Source organism: Lepisma saccharinum, chromosome 10 (assembly GCF_977018435.1).
Source record: "Lepisma saccharinum chromosome 10, izLepSacc3.1, whole genome shotgun sequence".
NCBI lineage: Eukaryota > Metazoa > Arthropoda > Insecta > Zygentoma > Lepismatidae > Lepisma > Lepisma saccharinum.
Window position 1 is genome coordinate 2296111 of NC_139238.1, and position 20317 is coordinate 2316427.

The window sequence follows — 20317 nt, forward strand, 5'->3', positions numbered from 1 at the left end:
TTAAATCGGTAGAGATGTTCGATTTGATTGGATGTTTGTTATTTAGATTTGCTATTCTTTCACTTTTGGCAAATAGCGACGATGAAGATGAGTGATGCTATGATGAAATTGATGAAGGGACACTTACCAAGGACACCCACGCCCAAGTCGAGATTCTAACCAGGGACCCATGGCATCGTAGCGCGCTGTGCTAGCCACTCCTCCATGGAGTGGACATTATAGCATATTTTGTGTGCTCAATTGGGATCAATCAATGGAATGAATAGGCATATTATATGATTAATAAATTCATATCATAATACCACGTCATATTATTCGGCACGAAGTAACATCAGAGACATTCAATCTTGCATTTTTGCCTTTCAACTAATTCTTTGAATTCAGGTTAATCACAACAATAAGATAAATTATGAAGCAAATGATAGTGAATGTGGGATATTATTACGAATTACCTGACAGAAACAACATTAAGCAGGCTCGGTGGTCAAGCTCATTAAGTGATTGACATTCGATATCGTCGCCAAAGTTCCCGGGTTTGAGTACCGTCCTTGTCGGGGGTGTTTGACTATTTCGTCATCAATTTCGTGTAATGGTCACTCGTCCTTATCGTCGCGATCATCGAACAGGGAATAAAAATTATAAAAATAAATACGATGGAAGAGTACTTATTTCATCTCTCACGAAATCTCCTACAAAACCGGAATATATAAAATACATGTATATTCATTCACATACATTTTCGATTTCTATATTTAACTAGTCGAGACCGAGAACGGGAGAGCAATTTTCAATTCGACAAACCGAGAGGCGGAGAAACTGTCAAGTCTCGTTTCTTCTTGGCACCTCCGTAATCGAGTTGTTCTGTTTGTCATTGGCTTTGTATTGGCAATTATTGTCATTATTCTTCCCCTGCAGGTAAACCATAACGATGAATTATGATGAAATGAAGCAGATAAAAGGGCAAGAACAAGAAAGTCATGCCTGTTCGGGACTCCAACCCAGAACCTTATGTAACGAGATTTGAAATTCTGGAGAAGGCGTCCGTGTTTCGCTTGGTTTTCTCTTTCCTCTACTTCTCTTATATTATCATACATGTATAATAAAAATGGATCTCATACGATATGTTGCGATTCATAATTGTGCTGGTTAGATGCTACAGATGTGAACTCCAACCTGCAATATATTATTCCCTTTTGTTTCGTATCTGGTTGAACATGAAATTTTCTTACACTGTGACAATTTCTTTCTTAGTTTTGGTTTGGTGCACAGATATGCTAATCTGGACTCGACCTTCAGTTTAAAGTGGGATACTAACCACTATGTGCATCCATCGTGTATCAAACCCGGGATCCACTGATTACAAGGCGACGACGTTATCACTACTCCATCGAGGAGGCCCCATGACAAAATGTTATTCACTCGATCTCTACCATAATTTATTTCAGCATTTACATTTTCGTTTTCTTCTTCTTTTTTCCTTTTGTTAACTACTCTTATACAACTCTTTTTGCGTCTTCGAATTTCTTCTTGTTTCAGGAAAAAATAATACATGCAGGCTCTATAAAAATCCCCCGTTCAAATAGATAAAACGTTCACTCTCGAGAACTAATTTACATGTTTATCACTAACGTAACCATTAGGAAACTATTGAAATGTTAACTGATATAACTGCAGATGAAACAATACTTACAGCCACTAACGAAATATCTATTCTTGTGTAGCCTCACAGACAACAAGTATCTGGTGAGTCATTCACTCTTGCTGACTACGGGCGAAGGTCACTGAACTAAAGGGTGGTGCCAAGCAAGCAGGCTTGTGCTCTACCAAAGACGAGGTCACGTGTTCCAGTTATCAATGGCGTACGAAATAAGGAGGAACACAGCTATCTGACGTATGTTTTGGTCCCGTCATTGCACGTAGACAGTGGCGTATGCTGGTTCTAACGAGTGGGTAATCTCCGACCTTTTGATCCTCAAACTCCAAAAGTTTCCGTGCAATTTATGTCACGCTCCATATTGGATTTAGGAATATTGTGTCGGAATGTTTGTCTTATTGCTACGATCACAATCAATTAATTCTCGTTATTGCAGTTTACTATACGCGTAGAATTTCAAATAATAAAACAAGACAGTATTATAAAGCTATAAAAAAACAGCCTGTGAAATATAAAAATGAAAGACGTGCACTAGTGAAATAAAAACCCGCAATATTAATTTAAGTGCAAAATTCAACTTACTCCAGGACCCGATTACTTGTGCTGTACTACATCCAAAGCACGCTGTTTGTCCAGTTGCACGTCAATACGTGTCTGGGCGAAAGATTGCAGCTTAACAAAGGAAGTTATGTGACTTTTGGATTTTTCATGTTTGGCACAAGTGTTGCAAAGATTACAGTCACGCGTCCATACATTCTTTTCAGCCCCGAAAAGTAAGCACGGCGAACAAAAATGCAAAGCTTATTAACACTTATACTTCCTGTCAACCATGGTGTTTTGTCATAATTTGCTTGCGAAAATGCCTCACATATTCCCGATTTTGTCTTTGTGTGTAGAAATAAGTTCAAGCGATGACACTGGCCTACCTGTATTAACAATTTGCAACTTCTCCTGAAAAGATCTTGTTCCAAAAGGTTTCACCAGCAAATCTTGTATCACATCCATTACCCTTTAACACAGCACTATCACGACAAACACTAACACCTAAATAAATAATAAACACGAAGCACAGCACGAAGCCAACGACTACACGCATTCAGTTTCACGCGCCAAACTTCTGTTGTTGTGTTCCTGGCTCAGAATGAAATTCCCTATGAATAATAAAAAAAATCCCTTTCCGAGCTCGAATTGACAGGTTTTTAAAAGTTCGAATCATTGCAGGTCAGAGTCAGAATTTTAATTCGGGATGAGGATCATCCCTTATTATCAGCCGCCACATAAATTTGAAACAGTGGGGTTAGAAGTCCTGAAGATGAATCTCAGATTATTAGAACGTATTAAGCAAAGTGTTTAATCCTGCTAATGAAGTAAAATGAATTACCACTATACACTTTTTAAATTAGATATTTGTAGGATTTCGGGGAGGGGGGTTTCCCTTTAAAAAAATATTCAGTTCCGTGAGATAAGTATTCTCGCTGCTTTTGAAGATTAGAGAGGAGAAACAATCACTATTTTTGTAAATACAAGGATGGGGGGAGTCAGCAAATAGGTGCTTTAATTGCTTAAGCCTTGAATTTTAATTCAGTTTGCTTCATCTTCAATATTTAAGCTTTTCCCTTTTGATAAATTTATGTTCAAGTAACAGAAATCAGCAAGACAGAAGCAAATGTAAAGTGAAAATTAGCGTAGAATTGGTTTGCCCATGTTATTCAGTTTTCCTCTTCTTCGCACTCTACCGGGTATGTTTTCCCTAGTTGAGCGGAGGGAACGGAAAAGGCTCTCAAGGTTGAGAGTGCGACCGGTGGACTCTCACAAGAAGGAGCTTACCCTGGGCACGGAATCACCGCGCCTGAAAAGCAGTGTTTCCTCCCCCTCTTTCCTTTCTCCTCCCTCCTCGCCAAGGGTTGTAAGGAAAGCGGGAGGAATGACGTCAGGGTGAGATTCCCTGAAGTCATTCCACCGGCTGGAGAAAGGTTCCCGGACATTCGGTGGCAAACGATTGGAAGTATTCGCGCGCTGGAAGCAAGGAAATGTATGCATCGAAATTGGTTTGGAAGAATATTGCGAGGAAATGTATATATATATATATATATATATATATATATATATATATATATATTAAAAAAAAGAAATACAGCCGGGTCATCTGCGATTACCTAGATGACCCAGAGTATACGCCGCTGCACGTAGAACACTTTATCGTAGTGGCCTTGAAGTTCCCTCAGGGCACTCCTACGTAAAGGCTTCTGAGCTAGAAGGATATCTTCCCCATTGAGTGGAGGAAAAGTGGGTGCGTATAGAGGTCCCTCAACTTTCGTATTCTGTTTCATTTCAGAACCCGTGCTGTATCGTCGACTTAATCCAATCTATCCGATGTAGGTTTTAGGTTCTGTTTCTGTTCGGTTATTTCATGTTGTCTTCCTGCTTATGTTATTCGCGACGAAGGCTCTGGATTCGATAATCTGGACAATAACGGGATTGTGTTGGTTGCTTGATTTGGTGTCTTAAGTTCACTTTATGTCCTGTTAGGCTAATCGTGAATGGACCTACAGTTTAAAGGGGGATCCGAACCACTATGTTCCTCCACCGAGTATCGAACCCGGGATCCCTTAATTACAAGGCGCCCACGATCCCACTCCGCCATCGGGGATTGTGTTCGCAACGAATGAATCAAATTTGAGTGATATGATATGCAACCATTGGAAGACTATTGAAAGAAAAGCTACGGGAACCTGCCAGTTTTTCTACTGCAGACAGGAAACCATAAACATGCAAGAGAAGCTTATATTCTATGAAACCTGACGCTATGTGCTCGAATACTGGCTATATATAATCCATAGAGGCATAGCAACGTTAAACAACCTCTTATATGATACATATAGGTTTAAAAAGGTCGAAATACAAAGATTGTGTGCGCCTCACTGATCGCGTAGTGGTAAGGCCTTGTAATCAAGGGGTCTCGGGTACGATACCAGGTGATCGCACATAGTGGTTCGGATCCCACTTTAAACTGTATGCATTTCAGATTAGTCTATCTGTGCCGGTGACTCAGTCGGTAACGCGTCTGACTACCATGCTATAGGCCCCGGGTTCGATCCCCGGCCGGTTCAAGCCCGGGAACTTTTCTAACGTTGGAAGCGACCCCGGCGCCCACCCAGCGTCGAATGACATGGATACCTGGGGGAAACCCTGGGGGTAAAGGCGGTCAGGGGCGTGATGCTGATCACATCACCCCCCACTCACGAACGAATCAAGAAAGTATGGGGCGGCGTGATGCTGATCACATCACCCCCACTCACGAACGAATCAAGAAAGTGTGTGGCGTTACCCCCACACCCCCTATACGCCTTCATGGCGTAGCGCTAAGCACAGGTGAGAACTTTACCTTTTTTTTTTTTGCATAAAGTGGACTTACAACAAAATTTAAAATTGCGATAAAGATTATGATAAGGTATTAAAGAATTGGGTCTAACACATTTTTTTATTGTTTACCAATGACCTTGTTAACGGTGGAAGCGGTCCCGGCGTCTACCCAGCGTCGAATAACATGGGTACCTGGGGGAAACCCTGGGGGGTAAAGGCGGCAGGGGCGTGATGCTGATCACATCACCCCCACTCACGACCGGATCAAGAAAGTGTGGGGCGTTACCCCCACACCCCCTATACGCCTTCATGGCGTGGTGCTATGCACAGGGGAACACTTTACATTTTTACCTTGTTAACTAATATTCTTAATTTCAGTTTCAAGATGAAATCGGCTACGAAATAAAAGGAGTGGGTTCATATTTCTGTTACGAAATTCCACTTTTGTAGTAGACCTGTGCCACACTAAGATGTGACATAATAAACAAATCTGAGACACTTTCAAAGTATTAAATTGCTATCTACGTATTTGGGAACAATCTTTCAATATAATACTTTTTTTGGACGCGTCAAATCATAGTATTTAATTCCTGTTTTAGCAGCTTTAAGAAACCTGATTTTTTGGGGGGGTTACAAATGCCCTTTCTGCTCCCGTCAAGTTACGCCTATGAAAAAACAGGAATTCAAAGTAAAAGACTGTCCCGACTAAATCGGGAGACACGTCTGATAGATTTACAATTGGGAAAATCATAATTAAGCGTGTAGTTGAAAACAACCTATTTTCATATATTGCATGCAGCTCTACTTTTTCTGCAATGTGGATCAAGAACTGGGGACGTGGAGAAGCACAACACTCCACGTAACCAATAGTCACGTGACCCTCTTTGCTTTCTTGTCATGTTGACCTTCGCGTGGAACACATTTCTCGGTGTTAAGACAGGCAAAATCACCCGATCATCGAAGGGTGCAATATGTGTTGCCTACCCTCCTGCATTACTTGCTCCTATTAAAGCCTTATGGGGAAGAACTTTTTTCCATGACTGTACGCCACTTTGAATGACACACATTAGGTTATAAACGATTGTATCTTCCCTCGGGTTTGCCATAGAAATTTCAAGTTTGTTTTCTTTTGTTCAGAATAGTATAAGCTTTCATTTAAATAACGTTTCAGATGAATGCGTCATTAAACATGTATTTTTATATATAGTTTTATGTATTTTTTTATAAAAATAAATGACTAAATTCAATAGCAAATTTCATGTAATGCCCCCCCTTCAATTTCCCCCCAGTTTTATGTGTAGGTAGCTCAGAGTGTGTACTAATGCCTGATGAAAAAATTGGGATGGGCGGTTCAGAGACAGGGTGATTTGCATAAAATGACATTAAAAGTAAATCTTATTAAAAAATGCTTATGTATTTAGCACACAGCCTGAAGTACATTATGTTTCAAGCTACAATATTCAAAATTTATGTTCACTATGTGTGAATGTAAGCATAGGCGTAACCTGGCGGGGGCAAAGGTAAGCACTTGCCCCCTCCCAAATTTATATATTAATTAAAATTAAAAATACATAAAACTATATATAAAAATACATGTTTAATGATGCATTCATCTGAAACGTTATTTAAATGAAAGCTTATACTATTCTGAACAAAAGAAAACAAACTTGAAGTTTCTATGGCAAACCCGAGGGAAGATACAATCGTTTATAACCTAATGTGTGTCATTCAAAGTGGAGCCGCATGTGGCGTACACGGAGATCTTAAAAAGCACGTAACTTCTGAATCCCTTGACCAATTAATAAAACGTTGTCATTTTTGTAATCAGCATCAAAAGTTCTATAAATGTACCGAATTTCATCAAAATCGGGGATGGTGGGTGACATGGCTTGGATGAATTGACGTGGAATGACCCATGTGTAAAAATCCGCCTTGGTAGTTTCAGCCCACAATCATCTGTTCATTTTCATATGTCGATACATGGACGTCCGGAAGGGCGGGGTAAGGGGAGGACACGCCCCCCCCGGGAAATGAATGTCCACCTAAAAAGTATATATTTCACACATTATTTCATTTCAGTTACACTAATTTTTGTTAATTATTATAAGGGCGTTGAAGGAACATGATAATTTCAGACTGAAGCAGTGTTTTTGTCACTATGATGGGGAAACAGAATGAGAGGAAGAGACAATAAATTGGAGAGAAAGTGAATGCGAGGGATAATGGGATGGAGATAAAGAGTTATAGAGTGCGAAGGGGGAAAGAAAGAGAGTCGAGAGAGATATGAAGATAGACAGTGAAAAGGGGAGAGAATGGTGAGAGACAGAGTGGAGGGAAGGGAGAGAGACACAGCACAGAGAGAAATAGAGGAGAAAGAGAATATGTGAAGGACGTATGAGTGTCCCTACTACATATAAATGAATAGGTGCGAGAACTAGGCCCATCAAATTTCCCTTCCAACTCTTACAGTTAATTCAAAAGTTTGAGCAAGCCACGTTGGGAGAGCCTCCACTCCACCAACTCAAACAGTAGTTTGCCCACAACAGATCCACGTCCCCGAATAAACCTTAAAAATGCGTAATGCTTGCGTTATGTATGTGTTATTTATGCCTTATGTAGATACTGAATTTGCGGCGTGCATATTGCAGTACGAATCTCATCAAACAGTACACAAGTTTCCCACATTGTTGCACCCCGTTGCCTTAAAAAAAAAAAATCTGTTTTTATTTGTCGAATTCCCCCCCTTTGTCTGATTTCAATCCAATCGCATTTTGTTCGCAGATCGTCGGTCTCCAAAAACCACGCTGTGGTCGATTGCACAAACACAGCACAGCTGAATAAACTTTTACGCAGCATTTTAATGACATTTGCGAGTCGACAGCACGTTTGAGTGAATTGTAAAGGCACATTTTTTTTTCTGGTTCAAACTGCAAACGGAAATCAATGTTTTTCTAAGCTTTTTCTACTCAGCGGGTTTTCCCAGGTAAAGATTGTTTACACGCGTCGATTTTTTTTTTGCACTGTCTCTTTTCTCCAGTACAAATGCTTTAACGCATTTACCTAGTATATAATTGCAAATTGTCATCATACATCGGAAAACAGAATCGCGTACAATTTTCTTCAGGGGAAACCAAAGAAGACAGTCGGGTTCGGAAATTAGAGATTGTAAACGGTGTGTTGCTATGGTTTGTGAAAGTGTCGGCCCCCCTATCCCTCGTTTCTATCCGGCCCTCTGGATTACTTCCTACTTAATCCCCCAATCTCTCCTTTCACCTCACCGTGGGTGCCAAGCGAGCAGATTATATTTGCGCCGGAATACGAATGGGGGGTTTCACATAACAATTTATATTTTTATGTCCCTGGTTCGTTTACACATATACAGCAAGTGAATATACAACTGGTTAAATGGACAGTACCGTTGTTCTTGAAATCATAACATTCTCGTAGGATATATTGGTTTATTATACGTAGTTATATATATATTCATATTTTACAGAGAGTTTCCATGAGTGTCTTGCATAGACCAAAATTACCAAATCTCTAAATCAATATAATTGCGCACCTATGGCATAACCATCGGCACTTCCCTTACCACCGGGTTAGCATAACTATCTCGGTGGGCCTATCCTCAGCTTAAATGCTATTTCGTTACAAATGCGTTTCCTTACGCCTTCATTCCTTCTTTTGGGCATCAATTAATCAAATACGGAAATATCCACATAATCAAAGCTTTTTCTAAAAGGGGACTTGGGACAGCAACAGGGGCTGGCATAACCAGATGCTACAATATTATATCCAGTTTAGCCACCATAAGTGGACTAAACTTGAGGAGACGTTCCTCTTTCGTCGATCAATGGGGAAACACTTTTTTTTTTTCGCTAAAGCCCACTGGCTCTTTTTATAGTCGGGGTAAACGTCCGTGGACATGGACCCCGTAGCATTGGAAAATTCCACTGCCAACGGTCTTTTGAAAGACACCTAGCTCCCCCAACCGGGGAGGTAAAAAACAGGGGAATCTGACATCCAGCAAAGCACAATCCAATAAGCATATACACTTACATGCAATAATAATAAAAGTACACTCATGGAAACATATTACTTATTGTAACTGGCCAGCAATCAATTAAGATATTACAATATACCAAAACCAGTAATGGTCAATCCGACCGTTACAGGTTGCACGTTAACAAAAGTTGGAATTATTAGAGAGACGGAGAGAGAGCATAAACGAAAGTAAGATCAGTTCAGGAAAGAAAGAGACAGTCTGAGAACGAGAGAAGGAAAGCGAAATAGAGAGAGTTGAGAGCGCGCGAGAGAGAGTAACAGAATAATGAAAAGAGGAGACAGAAAAGGGAAGAAGAGAGATGATCAAAATGAAAGGGATTAAACAAAGAGAAGACCATCCCTTCTAAGACGGAGAATGGAAGGCAAAATGTAAAAAAGAACATAAAAGAAAAGTGAAAGAGGAAAAGGATATAAATAAAGGAAAGAAGGAGGAATCCGTTTCTCCTTATGGGGCGGGAGTTTCCTGAGCAACATTTTCCAATTCTCTGATTATATTTGGCAGGTAAATGCACGAATTTTCAGGAATGTAGTGTACATTTCCGCAAGACATGTTTCCCTTCTATGTAATTGGACGGCGATGAGCTGTGGCGTACCGTAAAATAGTGTACCCCCCTTCGCTTGTGCCCATCGAAATGGCAAACATGAATAGTTAGTTTACAGGATCACACAGATGGATGAAAAGAGTAGAACAACACGTACAAAAGTAGAAAGTGATAGAAAAAGATAGAGGAGGAAAGAAAAGGAGAAGGAACGGTGGAACAGGAGAGGAAAGGAAAAGAGAGAACGTAACGGATAAAGAAAAAGAGAACTCGTAAAGGAAAAAGAGAGATAGAGATAAATAAATAGTGACCCATAAAAAAGGAGAAAGATACGTAACGGAGGAAGAGAGAACAATATAGTGAAACAGAAGTGGAAGGAAAAATAAAATAACGGACGAAGATAGGAAAGAATGAAACTGAAGAGAAAGAACGGTGGAAGGTGAAAAAAGAGAAAGGGATGTGAAACATAGAAGGTGGAAAATAGAATACGAAAAAGAGATTTGACACGAGAAAGGAGAAAAATAACGGAGGAAAGAAGAAGAAAATAAATAGTGAAACAGTCTTACGATCCATGACGACAAAGGCAGAATCCATCTCTTCTCCACTTGAACATTTCTTTCTAGCAACTCTACTTGAGGTGAATCTGATTTAATTTTTATTAGCAGGAATGTTATGAAATGAACCAATTTGCTTAAGGCAGATACTTCAAATATAACTATTCCCATTACGACGAAATTGTGCCAATATCCCACAATGCACTTCCGCACAAAGCATGTATACATTACCTGCTTATCAGCTCGCAACAACCAAGGTGCATAGATTCCAGAAATAAAGCAAACAAATCATAAAATCGGAGTGAGTACTTTCGTGTAGGATGACACTCGGGCCACGCGGCGCCAATGCGACGTCTGTCTGTCCAGAGATAATGGCAGTCTGTCAAGCAGAGCAAATATCTTTCCAACACTCCTTATCTTCACGCCTTTATCTCCCATTCACAATTACTCGGTACTGGAGAACAGGTTATCAGTCCTTGACGTGTCCCCCCACCTTTCCTGTAAATCCTTGTGCCAATACGAAACAGTTCTTTTAAAGACTTGCAAGTCGGAAGTGTTGCTTCTTCCACGATCAATGGAATTGTTATCGTTGACTGTGTGAAGAAGCTATCATTTCAAAGAAGCTGAAAATTGGGGTCTCTCGCATTCTGTTCCAGGATTGCCTTCGTAGGCCTAGCATGTGACGAAGAACCAGCTTCGAGTCGAAGGTACGAACTGTATTTCTAATTTCGTTTTCATTGTTATCTTGTTCATCCGTTCAAGAAACTAATTTTCCTGTCTGCATGTACAGTCACAAACACTTCTGGCTTGCAATGATTTCATTCAAAGCTAATGGGAGTGTTACAACCCAGAATTGTCCGTGACTGTACTTTCATGAGCGGCGCCAGAAATTTTTGTCGGGGTTTAAGGCCATTGATAAAACTTGAATATTGGAAACAGTAACAACAATAGGAATTACCATGATTATGATTGTTATTATTACACAGTAAAAACTACAATATGTTAAAAAAGTAACCAAGTTTTATTCCAATTTTTATTTTTGATTTGATTTATTTAGCTTCGTTTTTCTGCAACTTTTGGTTAATCGCGACATGAAATTGTTGAAGAGACACTCACAAACTAGGTCGGGATTCGAACTCAGGATGTATTTAGGCTGGGAATAGTTATATAGGTTCACTAGCTGAATCTTCACCACAAGAAGTTCGCTACATCCAGAGTTGACTGTATATGTCTCGTATGACCTGTAGTTGTTTCCCTGTGTGACTAACTTATATTAACTATAAGCATTCATGCAAAATTTGATCTGTGAGATAACATGCTTTGCAGACGAAGAGCGTCGTGCGTCATTTCGCTTTACGAGTTCGTAAATTGCATTTCGTGGAATAACAAGTTGACTATTCATATCATTCCGTTGCCAAAGGAAATGATTACATTACAATATAATACAAAATGAAAGGTTATTTCTTGTCTCATTTGAATCTGATATTATACTGTCGGCATCGTGTGTGTTGCACTGGTTGAAGAAATGAATATCTCATTAGTTGAAGTAGTAAATCTCAATAATTTCCCTCTTCAATTTTATATGTCATGATATTTATAGAGTTAATGATGCTATCTACAAGATCCTGTTATCTATGAGTTTCCAAGATGTATGTATTACATGATGTAGCCTATGTTTTGTTTCAATACCCTTACACATTGATTGATTGAATTGCTTTATTATACTTCGCTTCTTGTGCCACTTTTGGCTAATTTGCGAAGATGAAGGTGAGTGATGATATGATGAAATTGATGAATGGACACTCATGCCCAGGTCAGGATTCGAATGCGGGAACCCTGGCGTCGTAGCACGATGTGCTAACCACTCTGCCACGGGGGCCGCCAATACCTTGAAAACATAGTGTGATAAGAAGCATTGGTATCAGATGAATATTGTGAGGTGATATGTACATAGTTAGATGTGAAGTTTGCGGACGAATATTTCGTCGAGATTCGACTGTTTTATATTTTGACATATTGCAGAGAAAACGTTCTTACTTTTCTTACTCCTTCAACTACTCTTCTCTTGTCTTTCCTCTTCCTTCAGTTCTTCCGTGTATAAACTATGATACCTTAGAATGTGTTACGGTTTGTTGTTTCCTCAGTTCTACACATTTACAGCTATGCTTGACTTTACTTAGCTTTTCTGCCACTTTTACCGGCCTTCCTGGCGTACTGGTTAGCACAGCGAACAACGACGCCAGATGTCCCGGGTTCGAATCCTGGACTGCGCATGGGTGTTCTTTGTCAGTTTCCCTTCATCAATTTATTCATATCATCCCTCACCTTCATCTTCGCGATTAGCGAAAAGTGGCAGAGAGAAGTGAGAGACTCACTGCCGTGAGTCCAGACGCCAGAGCCTCGTTAGTCTGCAAAATGCAGTCCTGGGTGTACTACGTGGAAGTGAGGTTGACACTTCGGTTTCTTCAGAAACTGTCACACCACAGACCACTTCTAACTTCACAGTTCACATGTTTCTACTTCAATGTACTTTTGGCGTCTCCCCTATGGCGCAGTGGTATCGTCGTCGCCTTGTATTCAAGGAGCCCCGGGTTCGATACCCGGTGGGGCACATAGTGCTACGGATCCCACTTTAATCTGTAGGTCCAATATAAATTAGCCTTACTGTGCATAAAGTGTACTTAAAACAGCAACTCAATCAATCAATTCAATGTTCTTTGTCGTACTAGCAGCCTCACACCATCTTTATGCGATTTCATCCCTTTAAAAGTGTCATGAATAGTTTGCATTGTTGTTATTTTTTTGTTGTTGTTGGGAAGTGTATATTGATATCTCCACACTAATGCTCTCTCTTTCCTTTTCGTTCCAGAAGGAAAATGTTCTGACATCAGGACACGCATCATCATGAGCTGAGACGGACAGGCGGCTTTGAAACGGCTTCACAGGATGGAGCCGTGGCCGACTCGCTCCCGCAACCATAAGGGAGCGTGTCTGGTGGCAGTGGTGGTGGCGCTAGTGGCGCTCCTAACGTCCAAGACGGAAGCTGCGAGCACTTCCTCTCCTCCTACTGCCACCACTACCTCAACACCACCACCATCTCTATTCGCCAACCCCCTTTCGCCCACCACGCCACCCTTGGAGGACGAGGCCACCGGGTTGCCGTCCTTTGCGTTCACGAGCGCGACGTACAATGTGTCGATCCCGGAGAATTCCGTCGGGAAGACGTTCGCCACCGCATCGGAGAAGATGGGGATCTACATCCACGATCCCGATTTGACGGAACTCCGTTACAAGATCGTCAGCGGCGACAGGGATAAGTTCTTTAAGGCTGAGAAGCGGCTGGTGGGGGACTTTTGCTTTTTGCTCATACGGACTAACACGGGAAACATAGATGTTCTGAATCGCGAGAGGAAAGAACGTTTTACCCTGGAGGTCAAGGCAACCGGCAAGAAGAGCGGACGGCACAAGATCAATCTTGAAACGGAGACGAAAGTCGTTGTACATGTGCTGGACACCAACGACCTCAACCCTCTATTCGATCCTGTCGATTATGAAGTCACAGTGCCTGAAGACCAACCGCTTCACAAAAGCATCGTCCAAGTTTCCGCCAAGGATCCCGACATCGGTCGCAACGGGGAGATATACTACAGTTTCCTGGAGAGAACCGAGCAGTTCGCTGTCCACCCTATGACCGGCATCGTTTCCCTAACCCGCCCTCTCAAGTTTGCAGAAAAGTCTCTTCACGATCTCACGGTGCTGGCTCGAGACAGAGGAGCGATATTTAGGTCGGGCATCAGCGGGAAAGCAAGCGCTGCGAAACTCAAGGTTAGAGTCCGCCAGGTCAATCTCTACACTCCCGAAATCTACGTGCAGCACCTTCCGGAGATAGTGGAACACTCCAATGCTGACATCTACGCGATTGTTCGAGTGGTGGATCGGGACGAGGGAGTGCATGGGGAAGTGGAGAGCCTAGAGATTGTCGACGGAGATCCAGACGGACATTTTAGGATAAAACCCAACGGGAAGCCCAATGAGTACAATATAGAGGTTCTGAGGTTGCTGGATCGCGAGCTTGCTCCTCAAGGATACAATCTTACTTTGAAAGCGACCGACAAAGGAACTCCGCCCAGGCAGAGCTACAAAGCTGTGCCCGTTCACTTAGCGGACCTGAACGACAATGCTCCCGTGTTCGATCGCGAGATCTACGAAGTGGACGTTCCGGAAACGGCCCCCATCAACACGCCCGTTATCCGGCTGAAGGTTACGGATGCAGATGAAGGACGGAATGCCCTGGTGTTCCTGGAAATCGTAGGCGGGAATCAAGGAGGTGAGTTCTACGTCAACCCCGACACGGGTATGCTGTACACTGCGAAGACGCTGGATGCTGAAGAGAAGGCCTTCTACACGTTGACCGTCTCGGCCATCGACCAAGGCAACACGGGAACGCGTAAGCAGTCTTCTGCCAAAGTTAAGATCTGGGTGAGAGATACGAACGACAACGATCCTCTGTTCGAGACTGCACAGTTGCCTATCGAGATGAACGAGAACGAACCACCTGGAACGACCGTCACCAAGGTCACCGCACGGGATAGGGACTCTGGAGAAAACGCCTACATCTCCTACAGCATCGCCAATCTGAATCCGGTCCCGTTCGAGATAGACCACTTCGCAGGAGTCGTGAAGACCACGCAAGTCCTCGACTATGAATCCATGAGGAGGGAATACCACCTGAAGATACGCGCCTCGGATTGGGGTCTTCCGTACAGGAGGCAGACGGAGATGCAGCTCAAGATACGGGTCAAGGATGTCAACGACAACAGGCCTCAGTTCGAGAAGGTCAACTGCGTCGGTCACGTATCGAGGCACGTGCCTATCGGAACGGAAGTCATCACGCTGTCCGCCATAGATTTCGATGCCGGGAACATCATCAGCTACAGGATCGTGTCCGGAAGCGAGGACGGCTGCTTCAACTTAGATTCCACGTCCGGAGTTCTGTCCGTGACGTGCGACCTGTCCGACCTCAGAGTGGACGAACGGGAGGTGAACGTGACTGCTACAGACGGCACCCACTTCGCAGACATCATGTACGTCAGGATGAAACTCGTCAACACCAAGCGTACCACGAGCAGCATCATGATGAGCGATGAGTCTGCTTTCGACTGCCGCGACACCGGTGTCGCCCGAAGACTCACGGAAGTTCTGGCAGCCGCCGAGAAGAACAACATGCCCGGGAAGGAAGAGTTCGCCATGATGCCCAGTCGTTACGGAGACAACGTCCACGCGCCGGAGTTCATAGATTTCCCCAACGAGATACGGGTCAACGAGTCGGTCCCTCTAGGATACAACCTGGGAAAGATACGAGCGCGCGACCGCGATCTGGGATACAACGGGAAGATGGTGTTCGTCATATCAAGCGGCGACGGAGATTCAGTCTTTCAGCTGGACACGGAGACGGGTGTCCTGAAAGTCATCGGGTACCTGGACCGCGAGAGGGAGGATGAGTACCTCCTGAACATCACAGTCTACGATCTTGGTCGGCCGCAGAAGTCAGCGTCCAAAGTCCTCCCAATCACAGTCCTGGATGTGAACGATAATGCACCACGTTTCGAGAAGTCAGTCTCAAGCTTTCGTGTCACAGAGAACGCACTGAACAACACCGCGATCGTCAGGCTGAACGCCACGGATGCGGACCTCGGAGACAATGCCCGAGTGAGCTACTCCTTGGTAACAGACACTGAAGATTTCACTGTGGACCCAACGACAGGAATCCTCTACGTTTCTTCCCGCTTGGACAGGGAACGGCAGGAGTTCTACGAACTCAAAATACGTGCGACGGACGGCGCTGTAGAAAAACCACTATCCTCGTACGCGCTTGTTCGAATCAGGATAGACGACGACAATGACAACCCTCCAACCTTCGCCCTGTCGAACTACGCCGTCAAGGTGCGTGAGGATATCCCCGTCGGGAGTGTCGTTGCAGTGGTTAGCGCGAGTGATCCGGACCTACCCCCCGGAGGTGACGTCCGATACACCCTCGTCAGTGGCGGAGGCGACTCCAGCGTCTTCACGGTGGACCGCCTCTCTGGTACCATCCGTACGGCAAAGGAGCTTGACTTCGAGCAACGGCAGATCTATAGTTTGACAGTGCGCGCTCGCGACCGCGGCAGCCCCTCCCTGTTCTCCGAAGCGAATGTTCTCGTTGAAGTGGTGGATGTGAATGAAAACCTCAACCCTCCCAAGTTCGACGACATTGTGATGTCAGCCTCCGTTAGGGAAAACCAACCTATTGGAACCTTAGTGACTAAAGTGCAAGCCACGGATGAAGATGCTCCTGGTGACGACAGCAAGATTTCTTATTCCATCCGAGGAGGTGACGGACTAGGACTCTTCTCTATTGACAATGAAGGTAAGTGCATGGATTTCACATTTATCTGGTTGGTTTTGCACTATTTCTCTGCACATCTTAAAGGTGTTCTGTCAAGGTATGTACTATGTTTGTGAATTTATAGCACCGTTGCCAGCCATCACACAGGGTGTTCATAAATTCTGGAGCCAATGGCAGACTGATGAATAGCACATTTGCTTAATGCAAAACGCGTTGGCCACTAGTGTCAACACCCCTTTTCTAAGATTTCAATACGTTTGTTTGAATTCTCTTCTAAACGCGAGGAGCAAGCGCACCAGTTGCTTTGATTATCCTTCCATCAATTTCACGGGCTACATATTGAATTTTAAAATATCCCGACATGGCAAAGTCCATGGGGTTGAGGTCAGGTGACCGTGCTGCCATTCCACAGAGCCCCATTCCAATCTAAAGTCCGACAAAACGTATGACTCAGGAACATTCATTTAGAAAACAACACGGCAGTTTTTTTCCAGACGGATGGATGACCACCCCTCTACAAGACGCCTGCATACTTTTTTCCGGGGGTGGGGAGGAGGGCAGTGCGCAAAGTGTGCGAATGGGTGTGATGCTATCCCCCAGTTAAGAATATTCTCATACAGCATCCCCCACTAGGATAATTTGCATAGGCATCCCCTGCTCACTTAATTTTCTTCATGTTAATTCATATAAGCACCTCCCCCACAAACCCCTTTCTCCAAACCGGGCAGATCATCCTCTCCCCTCGCTCCACCTAGGAATTTACCACTGCGAGCTCTGGAGGGCCGGGTAAGATTTCATTATTAATTTAGAGACCATGAAATTGAAATTGCATTAAAAATACCTTGGCGTTGTCAGGATGAAACGTGAGTTCACCATATAGTGAAAACTATAGATTGGACTTCCTTTCTTTCCATGAACATTATCACTAGGGAGCGGAAGTTGATGACCTAAAAAATATAGATATATGACCTATAGAATGTCCTAAAAAAAATGGGGAAAACAATGACGTAAAAAATGTTACTTTCAGGTTAAAAATTGAAATGAAAAGGATGCAATCTTTTTTTTTTTTTAAAAAAAAAGACACCAAATGATACCACATGCACATTCAATTAACATATGCAACGAGGATTTCCAATGGAATCAACCGAATAATTTTAAAACAATTTAATGAAAAAGTCGTATAGACGAAATGAATTGGTGTAAAATGCATTAATTTCCCGCATCTTTGCCTGGTGATGTAGTGTTGTGTGTTTCTGTGGCACTGTAAAGAAATAGAAATTATCACGATCCACCTTTTTGTTTAGAAATTTTACAATTGTATAAAAAATAGTGAATCCAAAATCAGGGACGCATCCGGGAAAGGGTTCATAGACACGCCCCCCCCCCCAGGAAATAGTACGTCGGAAAAGTAATTTTTAACATCAGAAATTGTTTGAAATATCTGAGTTTACCCCAGAAGGGCAACTGGTGGTTTCCCTGGACACAACAAAGACTGTCACCAGTTCAGCATTTCTTTTGCTCGTAAATTGCAATCCTGCGAGATATATGTAAACCTATGTTCACCTTGGTGAAAAGACTCAATATTACCAAAATGAAAGAAGTGACAAAATATGACGAAACAATACACCGAATAATGCGAAAAATGACGGGAAAATGCCGAAAATCGGGGAAAATGACCTAAAACCTGAAAATTGGCAAAAAATGCAGTTTAAAATTACCTTTTTTGGGTTCTAGACGAAGTGTAATGTTGTGTATATTTAATGGGCATCGTGTCCGAGATGTCAGAAAAAAATATGACATTCCATCAACTTCCGCTCCCTATCTATCACATTGTTGATGAACATTTATTTGTATTTTTGTACTTCTTCACCATGCACAGAGATTTACTTTTTGCTTGCTGTCTTTCACAGAACCTCTCACCCATGTTTCACGCTATAATTCCAACACTCGAATTACTTGAAGTTTTTCAGATATTTCAGGGGGTAAATTCCCCCTCCAGTCCCTCTCTACGGGCACCCTTGACCCCGTAGTAACTTTACTCGGGGAGAGAGTAAAATAATAATTGATAATGGTGAAGGTGAGGGTAAATCAACCTGTTGGAACTGTTTAAAACACTTTCCCTAACTTTCCTTCTGTTGGGGTCTGTGTAGAACCAATCTTTCCTTGTCACTTGTGGCCATTTTCTAGTGTTCATCCTCTTCCTCTCGGGCTCCACTCTCGCCTGTGTTTCACATCCTCCAGCGTTTGATATACTGCCCCCCCCCCCCCCCCCACCGTGGCTTGAACTCCACTTTGAGTTAAAAATCTTCCACCAGCGCCCTCTCTCCGTTGACAGCCATCTTGCCGCCACCTCCTTGTTTCCTCTTGAGAAATTAACTTGCCAACAGCAGGGCTGCAGCATCTTCCGTGAGAGCGGAGAACGACATTCTTATCTCAAGACGGGCGGCCTCCCTTTGGTTCGTACAACTGCAATAAATACAAACATACACTTTTACGAGACAGATTTTGAGGACCTTTGAGATGAAGCAGTAGCTTACACGTGGACTCGAGGTTGTATTTTTACGGTCTTTGGGGGATGTGAATGCAGTTTTTATAGCCCCCGAGATGTAGAGTCATCCGTGTTTCGTCTTACGAGAGAGCCGGAGGCAGTTCATCTACATTTGGACACTGGTACTTCGACACAGACTCTGGTTACGAGTGCCATCTACCGAAAGCCCTTGAACCACGGTGGTCCAGACTGCCAAGTGGGAGACCGGAATTGGAAGTAGGAATTTTTCTGACGTCCCTTCACGGTGCTCCAGATATAACCAAATCGAAAATTTTGAAGGATCTCGTTTAGAATCCAGCATTCGAATGGCAATCCTTATCACAAGCTGCTCTGGGGCTTACTCAGCCTCTTCTCAATTGATACAGGGACCAAAGTGGAATGCTGACCACATTACCTCAACTCAACTTGCGTAGAGCATTATTTCCACCCCCTCCCCTTGCACTTTAACAGCATATGCAACTGATTTGTCAAGAAAAGTGGTGTAACACCCTAATTAGTGTAACGCAATACCTAATAGAGTGTTAAGGGACCTTCCTGGTGGCGTAGTGGTAACGGAGCTGCCTTGCAATCAGGGTTCCCCGGTTCGATACCCGGTGGAAGCACAGAGTGGCTCGGATTCCACTTTAAACTGTAGATCCAGTCTCGATTAGCCTTTCTGTGTACTTAAAACAATAACTCAAACTCAACCGATTGTTAAAAGTCCTCACACTTGGTGTGGTTTGACAGCAGATGGTGTGAAAGGACACCAAAGATGGTGCTAAACAACACCAATTCCCTTTAACACCAAAGGAACTCTCATGTTGCTACCACTTTTGATGCAGCTCGGTTTTCTTCTTCTTTTTATGGTGTGTGTGTGTGCCCTTTACACGGTGCAATGTACAGAGAAGAACATTATACGAGTACTTTTAATGTTCTTTAGAACCAGTTTCAACATGTTGTATTTGCGTTGGAATTATGTTTACCAAGGCTAAATACACAAAGTGCACCCCCTCCCTCTCACCTGTCTACAGCACACATTGGATTCCGCAACCAACTCCCTTGGCGCCATTTTAAAACTATCTTCCGTAACTATTAATCTTTGATACCGTTATCACTCAGCCATTGGGTTCATTTTCTGATAACTGCCTACCCGTACACATTTGAAAAAAATAATTTTATATTCCATTGTTGCCGATAATAGGTCCAATAGATGAAAAGATAAGGTTAATG

The 20317-nt window shown here is 43.0% G+C and overlaps 1 protein-coding gene across 5 annotated transcripts in view; it reads left to right on the forward strand.

Annotated features, from left to right (window-relative positions):
• The window catches only part of kug (FAT atypical cadherin kugelei), a 956861-nt gene that overhangs the window by 259552 nt on the left and 676992 nt on the right, over positions 1-20317 (forward strand). For 4 of the 5 annotated variants that reach the window (XM_083129471.1, XM_083129473.1, XM_083129474.1 and 1 more), the window contains exon 2: positions 13048-16581. In XM_083129471.1, the coding sequence (XP_082985597.1) occupies positions 13122-16581 (3460 nt within the window). In that variant the 5' untranslated portion in view covers positions 13048-13121. Of the gene's footprint in view, positions 1-13044; positions 16582-20317 lie in introns of all 5 variants that reach the window. The other variant, XM_083129472.1, reaches the window with a different exon arrangement.